General features: G+C 39.9%; 1 protein-coding gene across 2 annotated transcripts in view; it reads right to left on the reverse strand.

The window, feature by feature from the left end:
* Positions 1 to 13,855, reverse strand: part of KLHDC10 (kelch domain containing 10) — a 55,732-nt gene that overhangs the window by 11,978 nt on the left and 29,899 nt on the right. For both annotated transcript variants that reach the window (XM_047763142.1, XM_047763143.1), the window contains 3 exons: positions 4,765 to 4,986; positions 2,735 to 2,889; positions 1,050 to 1,198 (listed from right to left, as the gene is read on the reverse strand). In XM_047763142.1, the coding sequence (XP_047619098.1) occupies positions 1,050 to 1,198; positions 2,735 to 2,889; positions 4,765 to 4,986 (526 nt within the window). The remainder of the gene's footprint in view (positions 1 to 1,049; positions 1,199 to 2,734; positions 2,890 to 4,764; positions 4,987 to 13,855) is intronic.

Consider the following 13,855-nt stretch of genomic DNA (forward strand, 5'->3'; position numbering starts at 1 on the left):
GATATCAGAAAAATTATGATATAATAAAACTGTGAATATGAAACACCTACCAGAGCTTTCATCCAAGAGTCTAGCTAAAAGCTGAAATAATTTATAATATGTCTACAAAATGATTCAAAAAAGGCAACCATGTGAAAAATGCTTTGAAAACTTAATCTATTTCCTTCTTTCCCTGAAGGCCCTGGTGCTGATAAAGTAAATTACATCAAAATTATTCCCCATAACAAGCCATCTCCCAAGTCCTCTCATAGCAGTTCGGCAAAATCAGCCCACTAACATACTACAATAGAGGTTAAGACTTTTTTGGCACCCATATGTCATTTTTTAAAGACAACAAAGAGATATTAGTCTAAACAGAGTAAATAAGAAATTGTTTACTATCTTTGCTTTTGAATTAGAGTGGGAAAAAAAAAAAAAAAAAAAAACCTCTTTAAGTCTTCCAGTGAGTTTAATTCTAAGAAGAGGCAATTGCTATTAGGAACGAAAAGTGAAACATCTAGGACTGCTACTAGAAGGCAACTTAAGGGAATCATGTAATGTTTGAGTGTTTAACAGAGCACTTAAATGACCTTTCTCTCCCACTCTATCATCCATCCATCCATCCATCCAGTTAACATTCACTGAGTACCACTATAGACAAGACACTGTGTCCTGTACTGGGGATACAGTGGGAAGCAAAGGAGCCAAAGAATCCTAATGTGTAAGTTAAGAAGAGAAATCAAAAAGTAACCAGAAAGTCATTGTTTTACCTATAACATGAAATTTAGTTACAATTGTTACCATTAGTTTCTTTTTAAAGGGTTACCATTTTCCTACTACAGGAACACTGAAGTGTAAGAAGAAGAATATTTTAAAAATTCTATAGTTCAGAGGGAAAGTATCATTCACTCACCAGAAGACCCTTCTTTAATACTGAACTTAAGGGATCTAACAGCCGGTTAGCTATTTTAACCAGGCCAAAGGGTCCTCTTTACGCCATACTCCAATATTTTTAAAAGAGTAAAATTTTAGCAAGAAGGAGTAAGTATGCTTTAATCCTAGAATCTCACCTTTCTTCTGGTAGATCACAGGATAGGTTGTTTGGTTTCAGTTGTGTCCACTCTCTGGTATTGAGATCTAATTTGTGCAGGTCTGTGCTGTAAATATAGCCAGTTGTCCCTCCAAAGACATAAAGGGAGCCATTGATGATAGCCATGGCCTGGGTAAGGAGGAAGTGTGAACAAGACTGCCTCATTAACACTCGATCAAAGAATGTAAACTTTTTAGATACCCCAGAACCAGGTTTTATGAAATTTTCTTGAACTTTTTAACCCTCTAAAAATCAAACCATTAAAGGACAAAAGATTTTAGAGAACACAGAGATTATTTTTAGAAAAGTAAACTTTGTTCAACTGGAAAGCAAGAAAGAACTTAGGGATCTAGGTAGACAAAGGGCATCAGATGATCTTCAGGGATCTGAGAAAATAAAAAAATTTACAGATCAAGGACACATTCATTTCCACTGAAACCTGCTTCTCTCTCTCTCTTTCTTTCTTTCTTTTTTTTTTTTTTTTTTTTTTGGCTGCACCTGTGACATACAGAAGTTCCCAGGCTAGGGACTGAACCCTCACCACAGCTATAACCAGAGCCACAGTAGTGACATGGCTGGATCCTTAACCCACTGAGCTATGAGGGAACTCCCTGCTTCTCTTTTTAAGTAGTCTGAAGAAAAATGCTATTAAGAAGGAGTGTATACGAAAAAGAGACACCAGAACCTCTTAAGCAAGAAGTCTAGAGTTGGCAGTCCTCAAAACTTGACATTTTCTTTTTTTTTTTTTTCTGTCTTTTTGCTATTTCTTGGGCCGCTCCCTTGGCATATGGAGGTTCCCAGGCTAGGGGTCCAATCGGAGCTATAGCCACCGGCCTACGCCAGAGCCACAGCAACGCAGGATCTGAGTCACGTCTGCAACCTACACCACAGCTCACAGCAACGCCGGATCCTTAACCCACTGAGCAAGGGCAGGGACCGAACCCGAAACCTCATGGTTCCTAGTCGGATTCGTTAACCACTGCGCCACGATGGGAACTCCGAAAACTTGACATTTTCTACCAGACTCTTCTCAATGTAAGTTTGGCTACTGTTATGGTCATTTCTTAGAGTTTAAATGCCTCCTGTGGTGGAATAGAGTCATCCAGTATTGCCTCTACACATAGTTCAGAAGCTTTTATGAGTACCAATGCCAGCCCGTTGAAAAAGAAGCCAAAGCTTGGTTGTTTTAAGCTTAGCCCATTACTGTCAAAGGGTCTGTGATGTATGATGAGTTGCTTCCTACCTCTTTGATATAACTTTTCAAACCTAAGGTTTGAAGCAACAGAACCTAACTGCTTTTAGCTCAGATCCATGTAAAAGTCTCTTAAACAAGTACATGGATCATCTATTCTACTACTTAGGTTAGAAAGCACTTCAAAGCATCATATCACTCTAAAGATGACAGAACCTGGACCATGTGCAGCCCAATCTCTCACTGGGAGTGGGTGGGGTCTTGACATTTAAAGAAACGTTCACCAAGGTCTAGATCATTGATCCTAAGTTGAATTAGAAACAAAGAAGAAAGGAAAGAAAGGAAAGGAGAAGGCAAGCAACCAGATTTATAAACTACAATTTCATGTCAGAACTGAAAAATCACATAGTAGCATAACGGATTTATTCTCATTAGAAAAAACACATCCACCATGACTGGCCGCAGACTGGTACCTGTCCATATATACGACTGGGTTTCTTCCCCCGACAGCTGAGCAAAGCCCATCTCTTATACTTCACATTACAGACATGGACATCATTGCCGTTGCTCTCACCAAATGGGATGCCCGTACCTCCAAACACCAACAAGTTGTTTCCATGCAGCACAACTGGGGAAGGAGAAGCATAAATTTCATTTACGGCCTGGCTACCTGCAAAGTGTTCCCACCTTAACCCAGAATATGAGAAACTCAAAATGTCTGCTTTAGTGCTTTCAGAAGATAGCTCAAACCACTGACATATAACTACTATAAAGTTTTGTAGGAAAAAAGTCTAATTCACACTTTATCATAGATCTCACTGTTTGAACTGTGACATGTCAATGCATATTTGTGGAATTCATGAAACTGTAGATACAATACCAACTGATATGAACTACACTTCACCACTGCCGCATAACACAGTTCAAGTACTTGGCAAAGCAGAGTAAAATGAAGTATCATCTTTGCAAAGACCCAGTGGGACTCAGGATGAAGGGGTAAAAGAATCATAAGGATCATTCTGGTTTTGCAGAGGGAATGATCTCTACATTTTAAATTATGGTTTCTTTCATCTTTTTTTTTTTTTTTTTTTTAATGGTCACATCCACAGCATATGAAGTCCCCTGGGCCAGGGATTGAATTCGAGCTGTAGCTGTGACCTAGGCCAATGCTGGGCTGGGGATTGAACACATACCTTCTGTAGTGACCCACACTGCTGTAGTTGGGTTCTTAATCCACTGTGCCACAGTGGGAACTCGGGTTACTTTTATCTTAATCCCCTACCAGATAAAAAATACACAAATATCCTGCTGGTAACTCTATTCCTATCATCACACACACGTGCATATCCTTTCCGTCTCTCTCTGATTGGCAAATACTTTGAAAATACTACTACTGTATTATTTCATGACATTTTATACCAATTCTTCAATAGATATAGTATAAGAGTCAATAGCACGAGCTCTGGAGCCAGTGAGAGCTGAGTTTTTTGTTTTTTGTTTTTTGTTTTCTTTTTAGGGCCACAGCTACAGCAGCGCGGGGGGATCCAAGACACATCTTTGACCAATGCTGAGGCTTGTGCTAACGCTGGATCCTTAACCCACTGAGCGAGGCCAAGGATCGAACACGCCTCCTCCTGATACTAGTCAGGTTCTTGACCTGCTCAGCCATGACAGGAACTCCTAAGAGCTGGGGTTTAAATTCTCATGTGACCTCAGGAAAGTTTTTTAGTCCTCTAAATTAATCTTTCCAGCAACCCTATGAGGTAGGAACTATTATTATCATCTCCATTTTTATAGAGATGAAACAGAAATGGTGAGTGGTGTGAAATCAGATTGTTATGATCATTATACAACTACAGATGTGATAAATTCATTTGAGTAATAAAGAAAAGAGAAAAAAAAAGAAAAGAAAACAAATGATGAGTGGTTTAAATAACTTGTTGAAGGTTTCCTCAAAAGAACCTTGTAAGCTAGGATTCAATAGCAGGCAGTCTGGCTCCAAAGCCTATACTCACAGCCACTGCCCCTTAGGGCTCCTCTAATGTCTCAGTTTCCTAATTTGCACAAGGCAATAATTCCAGTACCAGATTATGGGGATGTTGTGAAGAGTAAACAGATATTATGTGTGAAGCACCTTCCTCAACAGCTATTATCATCATTAAAACCACATCTGTTGATCTCTGATATTTTGCATATATATTTGTCTAGCAATACACATGATACTTTATGTTGAGCTTTCTGAGGTATTACTAATCCCATTTTATAGGTAAGGAATTAGAAGCTAAAAATCATCTGGCAAGTAAACGGCATATGGCTAAATTCAAACTCAGGACTATCCAGCTCACAAGTGAGTCTATACTTTTATCATAGTAAAGAGTCTTACATTAATAGGGCTTAATCATATTATAGTATTACTAAAAATTATTAACAAGGAACATGTGGCACTGAACCAGACTTCTGAGACATTTCATAAAGTCAAAAGTTCAGAGCTGCCTGCACTCACGTGACATGGATGCCAATTCTCGGGGCATGTAGCCGTCTGTGCCCATCTGATGCCATACTCCTGTAGCAAAATGATACCTCCAAAGCTCCCTGAAGAGAGGATAGTCTTCATTATCTGGCCCTCCTGATTCATCATAATCTGGGTTATAACCTCCAAACACATACAGATTGGTATTATCTGCCACACAACGATGTCCACTTCGTGCTGGTGGAGGTCTGTGGCCTAGGAGAGAAGAGGACCGTTTTCCACAGATGGCACAGCAGACTAAAAGCACAAACAAAATCTGGCAACAAACATTTTATCTTTAAAAGGGATCAGGGCAAATTTATAATGTGGATGTACTTTTTATTTACTTAGATTATTTTATACATTCACACACTACTTAGAATTTTAAGGAGCTAGTCTCCATTTCTATTTCATATGTCTATTTTCAGATTTTGATAACTGTAAAAAGATTTTTCCCAAGGGAGGCAAAATAGAATCATAAACTCAAGAAAATAGCTGATAACTTGGAATTTTCAAGAAAAGAAGGAGGAGGGGTTAATAATCCAAAACCTAAGAGGACAAAATTTCTATTTTCTTAGAGGAGAAAAAAAATACAGGTCAACTAAAGTAAACTGAAAATATTAGAGAACTACATAAATATAATCACAAATGTGGATGAGTCATGTATAAATAAAAATACATACACACAAATCTATGATTTTTCCACAATATATAATTATAAACTTAAAAATAAAACTGGCTTTCAAAGAGTTATAGCAAAGCTTAGAAATTACATACCACTCCAGACATTATAGTAGTTAACAAAGAAATCCCTATATTTTATCTCAAAGAACATTTTTCATACTATTCAGAGTTTTACTAAGAAAAGCTATGTCTACAATTTATATTTGAAAGCCTTCTGAAATTTAAATCATGTGCACTAGTTCACTTAAAATTACTTCAATATTATTTAAGAGTAAAAAAACCCCAAAGTTTATATTATTTCTATTACCCTTACAATTTTCATACCAGTCTACACAAATCCTTACATAGCTTTAGAATCGAAGATGCTTAATAGCACACTGGATGGAATAAGCCACTATGATTGTCTGTTATCCTAAAGACTTATCTACTTTCATATATTAGGAATCGATCCTAGTATAACAATCTTTATGACAATGCTGGATACCTAATATACATCTGTTATGTAAACATTTACTACCAGCCTAACAGAGCCCTCACATACTCATTTTTTTAACTCAAAATGCCACTTACTAGGGTACTAGGAACTGAAAAGAGAATGCACAGATCTGGAAAAACTAAAAATCACATGAAGAACTGTGAATCGTTGAATCACTCATGTCCAACCTGTCAGTCCTGAGAGTCTCTGATTCTCCTTCCTGCTCCTTACTGCTCCAGCTCAAAGTTCTCAAACAGCAAGGCAGGGCCTTTTCTGATCTCTCACACTCCTTCCTGCCTGCTGAAGTCTCTCTCTCTGCTAGGAAAGCTGAGTCCTTCCCTCAGCCCTTGGCCTGGGCTACCTAGCTAGCCTTCAGTGGCTAGTTGGAAATGCCTCTGAGTCTGGCCTACACAGCTCTTTCTTGTCAATAAAATTCTTCAGCCCTTACAGTTCAGTACTCTACCACTCAAATACAGATGTTCAATTAAAAAGGCTATTATACTATAACTATGTAAATAATTAATAAAATATTAGGCAAACTATAATCAGAAAATTTACTCAATAGATGTGATTTACCTCAAGTGAGGCACTCAATTTCTCTTCCTAAAAATCTAGAAACACAGAAAATGTGGTATGGAAGACAGAGCAATAACTTCTACAAATATCAAGATTTGAATCCAGGTTCTTTTTTTTTTTTTTTGCCACACACTTGGCATATGGAAGTTCCCGGGCCAGGGATCTTAGCCGCAGTTGCGACCTACGCCACAGCTCTAGTAACTGTGCTGGGCTGGGGATCAAGCCTGTGCTACTGCAGAGAATGCTGGATCCGTAACCTGCTGCATTACAGCAGGAACCCCTTTTTATTTTATTTTTTGGCTGTGCCTGCAGCATGTGGAAGTTCCCAGGCCAACGATTAAACCTGGGCCACAGCAGTGACAATGCCAGATCCTTAAGCGTTAGGCCACCAGTTAACTCCCCAGGTTCTTCCTAACTGCAACCTTGAGCAAGTCACTGACCCTCACTGAGGCTCAGCTTCCTTATCTGTTTGAAGGAATATCATTCCTGTGCCTCACAGATTTATACTTGCTATTATGTTAAAATGTGATTATTGGTTAATATATTTATCTTCCCAGGAAGCTATAAGCTATCTGAAGGAAGAGGAATATATTTGTATTCACCTTTCTTTCTTTTTTTTCTTCCTTTTATGGCTATACCTGTGCCATGGCTAGGTAGGGGTCAAATCGGAGCTGCAGCTGAGGCCTACACCACAGCCACAGCAATACCATATCCAAATCAAAATCTGTAACCTAAGCCACAACTCGTGGAAATGCTAGATCCTTAACCCACTGAATGAGGCCAAGGATTGAGCCTGCATCCTCACAGAGACAACGCTGGGTCTTGAACCCACTGAGCCCCAATGGGAACTACTGTATTCACCTATCACCAAGCCTAAGGCACACAGAAAACACTGAACAAAATTTACAAATTTAATTTTTCTCTACTCATTTCATTAACGTTTTTCTTCTCCAAATAATTGTAAGTTTCTTAAGGACTAAAATCATGTATAAGCAATTACCCTGTATCACCCACAACACCTATAACAGTTGGACATACATAACAGATACTAGAAGTTTCACTGATTTTAACTTCAGGTCAAAGTAAACAGTGACAAACAGAGACAATCAAAACAGTGTACAGCTCTCAGTGGACTTTGATATTGTGCTTAAGAGAGATACAATTTTGGGGACAGGGTTGGATTATGCAATGGTCTTCTCAAATCATAAGTGGTTCTAAAAATTAGCAAGACAAATTTAAAGAAAAAACATTAAAATAGAGGTGTTATGGTCAACAGACAGAAACACTAGGAATCTCTATAATGTCATTTGCTTTATTACCTGTAGCCAACAGACACTTTTTAAAACTGCTTTTGGGCAATATGAAAAGACATACAGTATATTCTGTAATTTTTCTCTAAATGGCTGTACAGGAGAGAAGGCATTCCATTACAAGTTTATTGCCAATTATTTTTGAGATAAATATAACTCGCATGGATTAAAGGTTGGGTCAATGAAAAGATAGTATTTATCCACTCATTCATTCATTCATTAAGCCAAAAATATTACTGGATGTCTGCTACAGACCAGGTACTGTGCTAGGTGCTGGGGATACAATGCTAAGACCAATACTGTTTCTGTCTGCTGGAGCTTATAGTCTAGTCACTGTCCAACACAGTAGTCACTAGCCACACACAATTATTAAGCACCTGAAATGAGGCTGATCCAAACCGAGACATGCTTTAAATGTAAAATATCCCCTGGATTTCAAAGGTAGTATCCAAAAATGAATGTAAAATTACTAATTTTTATATGTGATATACATTGAAACTGTTTTTTTTTTTTTATCTCCTGGGTTAAACTAAAATATTATTAAAATTAATTTCACTTGTCCTTTACTTTTCCCATGAGCTACTAGAAAATTTTAAATTTTGGAGTTCCCATCATGGCGCAGCAGACACAAATCTGACTAGAAACCCTGAGGTTTCAAGTTCGATCCCTGGCCTCACTCAGTGGGTTAAGGATCCGGCATTGCCGTGAGCTGTGGTGTAGGTCACTGGCGCGGCTGGGATCTGGTGTTGCTGTGGCTCTGGTGCAGGCGGGTAGCAACAGCTCGAATTAGACCCCAGACTGGGAACCTCCATATGCTGCGGATGTGGCCCTAAAAAGACAAAAGACAAAAGACAAAAAAAAAGAAAAGAAAAAAAATTGTAAATTTTGTGGCTCACATGATTTTTTTTTGTCTTTTTGCTATTTCTTGGGCCACTCCCATGGCATATGGAGGTTCCCAGGCTAAGGGTCCAATCGGAGCTGTAGCCACCGGCCTACACCAGAGCCACAGCAACGCAGGATCCGAGCCGCGTTTGCAACCTACACCACAGCTCACGGCAATGCCGAATCCTTAACCCACTGAGCAAGGGCAGGGACCGAACCCGCAACCTCATGGATCCTAGTCGGATTCGTTAACCACTGCGCCACGACGGGAACTCCTCACATGATGTTTCTATCAAACAGCACTGGTCTGGTTCAATTGTTGGCTTCTGTAAATAATTACCTATGCAAATTAAACTTCTGAGTAAAGAGCATCTGGTTGATGTTTGATAAATACTAAACATCTTGTCAAGAAGTCTTACAGCTGCGTAACTCTTCTTTCTCTTTAGTCAGATTTCTTTGTACATATTTATGGCCCAAGAGTGACTAACATATTAGAAAGCCAAATTTTATTTTAATAAGTCATCAGAATTTATCAGGGGTAGCATGTGGAGACAAGACATTACTTCTTATTATCTCGAATATAACAGCAGAGGCTCCTCAACCTTGACCAAAATGATCTTAACAGTAGTTCTCTGAATCTTGCCCCTAGTTCTCCATGTGCAAACTTCATTTTCCAAAAAATTACTTGCTACTAATAAAATAACCCAGAGAATTAGGTCATCTAATTACCCAGAGGAACTCCACTTGGAAAATGCGTTAGTCAAATGTAAAACTGAACCTGTATGCACAGGTGAATTTTTTTTTTTTTTTTGGTCTTTTTAGGGCTGCACCCACGGCATATGGAGGCTCCTAGGCTAGGGTCCAATCGGAGCCTTAGCTACTGGCTTATGCCACAGCCACAGCAATGCGGGATTCAAGCAAGTCTTCCACCTAGACCACAGCTTATGGCAACACCAGATGCTTAACCCACTGAGTAGGACCAGGGATTGAACCTGCATCCTCATGGATGCTGGTCAGATTTGCTTCCACTGAACCACGACGGGAACTCCCACAGGTGAACTCTTAATACTCAGAAGGCAACATCAGCTGAGGGAGTGTGTACCTGTGGTGATGAAGCCATCTCTGCTTCAATGTGCTCATCACGTTACAAATACTTGCTCTACACCCCAGGGACTATGCCAGAGCTTACAGTAACCAGAGACACAGGCTTTAGTTTCTAGCCCAAACGAAGAAAGAAGCTAGCTGTCTGAGATTAGGTGACAAATGATTAGGCTGCACCGTGTTTTCAACATTATAAATAATTCTGTGCAAAGCTTCCCTTACAGAGATTCATATGCAAATGTCTAAGTACTTCTAGAAACAGAATATCTTGAGTCGAAGGAATATACACTTAAAACTGTCATAAATGCAATATGGTTATGGAGCCATACTGCTCTCCAAAAATGTATACCCTCAACAATAGTGTATAGAGGGGCTTTTTTTTTGGCCATGATGTGCAACACTGTGATGTAGGATATCAGTTCCCAGACCAGGGATTGAACCTGGGCCACAACAGTGAAAGCACCAAGTCCTAACTATTAGACCACCAGGGAACTCCCTGGAAGTGTCTATTTCTTCATGCCCTCTTCAACCTTTTCAATTCATGCCAATCTGATGGGTATAAGGTTAATTTTCATTTTCCTGATTTTTACTAGTTCTTTATTGGCCCACTTGTATTTTTTCTTTGGGGAACTGCCTGATCACATCCCTTACCCACTTTTCTATCCACTGTGTTGTCTTCTCACAGAGTTATAGTATTTATTTATTTATTTGTCTTTTTGAGGGCCACGCCCACGGCATATGGAGGTTCCCAGGCTAGGGATCTAATCAGAGCTACAGCTGCCAGCCTAACACCATGGCCACAGCAATGCCAGATCTGAGCCGAGTCTGCCACCTACACCACAGCTCACAGCAACACTGGATCCTTAACCCACTGATCGAGGCCAGGGTTTGAACCCTCAACCTCATGGTTCCTAGTTGCATTTGCTTCAGCTGTGCCATGACAGGAACTCCTAGAAATTATTGATTTATTATATTTCTTTCTTCCAGCCTGCTACTGTCTTTTAATTTTGTTTATAGTATCTTTTAACAAGTTTTTGTGTAATTGAATCTCTCAATCTTTTAAGGCTCTTTTGTAACAACGAAAAAGTATTCATTTGCTTTACATCTCGTCTACCTCTGCACATTACAAGATTACCATACTTAGTTATTTCTAGTGATTTTATAGTTTTGATTTTTATATTCAGAACATGAATACAATCAGAATGTATTTTTGTGTACTGCATGAGGGTGGGCTCTAATACTTCACCTCAGACAGGCCACTGTCCCTAAACCACTTATGAAAACCATCCCTTCTGCACTGAGGTGAAATGCAATCTTGATTATATACTAAATTGACCTGTTTTAGAGTAAAACTAGGAAAATCCCAATATCCAGGTCTAATCACCTTGGATACAAAATCCACTGCTCTTTAAGAATGCACACAATCAGGAGTTCCCATCATGATTCAATGGTTAACGAATCCAACTAGGAACCATGAGGCTGCGGGTTCGGTCCCTGCCCTTGCTTAGTGGGTTAACGATCCGGCGTTGCTGTGAGCTGTGGTGTAGGTTGCAAACGCGGCTCGGATCCTGCATTGCTGTGGCTCTGGCGTAGGCCGGTGGCTACAGCTCCGATTGGATCCCTAGCCTGGGAACCTCCATATGCCACGGGAGCTGCCCAAGAAATAGCAAAAAGACAAAAAGACAAAAAAAAAAAAAGAATGCACACAATCAATATAAAGCAATATCACACAATCTTAAATGCAAAAGCTTGTAAATAAGGTAGCATAACATTTCCGCTTAACTGATCACTTCTTTCCAAATATAAAGCCCACCATTACCTCTACCAGAGAAGACAGGTCTCCTGTTATACACCAGGAAGCCTGGACAGGAAAGCCAGGGAAGACTGGGCCAGCTGGTTCCCATCCCGGACCAGTAGGCAGAACTTGATACTACTCACACTTTTCTAATTTTACTGAATTGATCAAACTTTCTTTTTTCCCCTTTCTTTTTTTCTAGTAAGATCTACTATTACCCCTAGTCTGGGAACCTCCATATGCCGCGGGAGCTGCCCATAAATTTAAAACCCATAAATTTTTATTTCACTAACAATATTAAGAGTAAAATTTTTTTAAAACCCATAAATTTTTATTTCACTAACAATATTAAGAGTAAAGCAGTCTGGAAAGAAATTTGGCTATTAACAGTGTTTACTTCTGGAAAGGAGAATAAGGTAGGTGAGGAGTGAAAATGCGAATAGGACTTTGCTTTTTTTTAGGGCCGCACCCATGGCACATGGTGGTTCCCAGGCCAGGGGTTGAATTGGAGTTACAGCTGCTGGTCTACACCGCAGCCACAGCAACTCGGGATCCAAGCTGGGTCTTTGACTTACACCACAGCTCACGGCAACGCTGGATCCTTAACCCACTGAGCAAGGCCAGGGATCGAACCCACAACCTCATGGTTCCTAGTCGGATTCCTTTCTGCTGTGCCACGACAGAACCCTTTTTTTTTTGGCTGTACCTGCAGCATGCAGAAGTTCCCAGGCCAGGCATCAAACCCATGCCACAGCAGCAACCCAAGCTGCTGCAGCAACAACGCCAGATCCTTAACCCACTGAGCCTCAAAAGAAAACTGACACCTTGCTTTTTAAATTTTAATCTTTTGTTTTGAAATATAGCACGTTTTTCTTTTTGGCTTTTCTAGGGCCGCACCCTTGGCTTATGGAGGTTCCCAGGCTAGGGGTCTAATCGGAGCTGTAGCCACCAGCCTACACCACAGCCACAGAAATGCAAGATCTGAGCTGCATCTGCAACCTACACCACAGCTCACAGCAATGTCAGATCCTTAACCCACTGAGCAAGGCCAGGGATCGAACCCATAACCTCATGGATCCTAGTCAGATTCGTTAACCACTGTGCCACAACAAGAACTCCTGAAATACAACACATTTATAGGCTCATATATAACTATATATGTATAGTTTAACAAATTATCAAAAGTGGAATATTAGCAGCACACTTATGCCCCATTATCTGCCCCTCTTGATCACAACCCCCTCCCTCCTTCACTTCTAGAGGAAACCTATTTCCTGATTTTTATGGCAATCATAAAACCTGGTTTCCTTTAATAGCTTTATTATACCTAAGTACACATTCCTAAACAACACTGTTTATTTTGGTCTAGTTTTGAAGGGTATTTGTATAGAATGATATATTATGTTTTCTTTCTGGGATCATTCTTTCACCATTATGTTTCTGAAATTTATCCGTAATGTTGGGGTTAGAGGTGGTCTGTTCATTCCATTGCCAAATAGTATTTTCTTTGTACGAATATATACCACAAAATTCATCCAGTCCATGTTGTGTGGATGGACATTTGGGTTGTTTAGTGGCTCTTAATGCTGCTATAAGCATTTCTGACCATGTTTTCAGATGCATAGGGGCCCATATTTGTTGGCTATAAAAGTAGAAATGGAATTTCTGAGTCATAATATATGGAAATCTTTATCATTACTAGATAGGGTCAAACTGTTTACAAAATATTTAGCATTAGTATCATGTCTTTTTTCTTTTTCTTTTCTTTTTCAGCAGCCCCCGTGGCATATGGAAGGTCCCGGGTCAAGGATTGAATCTGAGCTACAGCTGCAACCTACAACCACAGCTGCAGCAATGCCAGATCCTTAACCCATTGTGCCAGGCTGGGGACTGAACTGGCACTTCCACAGAGACAAGCTGGATCATTAACCCATTGTGCCACAGTGGGAACTCCATACAAGTCTTTTTTTAACTTAGCGATTCCTTTGGGTTTGTAGACTTGTGGTTTCTTTTCTTTTTTTTTTTTTTTCCTTGTCTTTTTTAGGGCCACACCCATGGCATATGGAAGTTCCCAGGCTAGGGGTCAAATCAGAGCTGTAGCCTACGCCAGAGCCACAGCAACACTAGATCTGAGCTATGTCTGTGACCTACACCACAGCTCACGGCAATGCCGGATCCTTGACCCACTGAGCAAGGCCAGGGACTGAACCTGCGTCCTCGTGGGTACTAGTCAGGTTTGTTACCTACTGAGCCACAATGGCA

The sequence above is a fragment of the Phacochoerus africanus genome, chromosome 16 (assembly GCF_016906955.1).
Source record: "Phacochoerus africanus isolate WHEZ1 chromosome 16, ROS_Pafr_v1, whole genome shotgun sequence".
Classification (NCBI taxonomy): domain Eukaryota; kingdom Metazoa; phylum Chordata; class Mammalia; order Artiodactyla; family Suidae; genus Phacochoerus; species Phacochoerus africanus.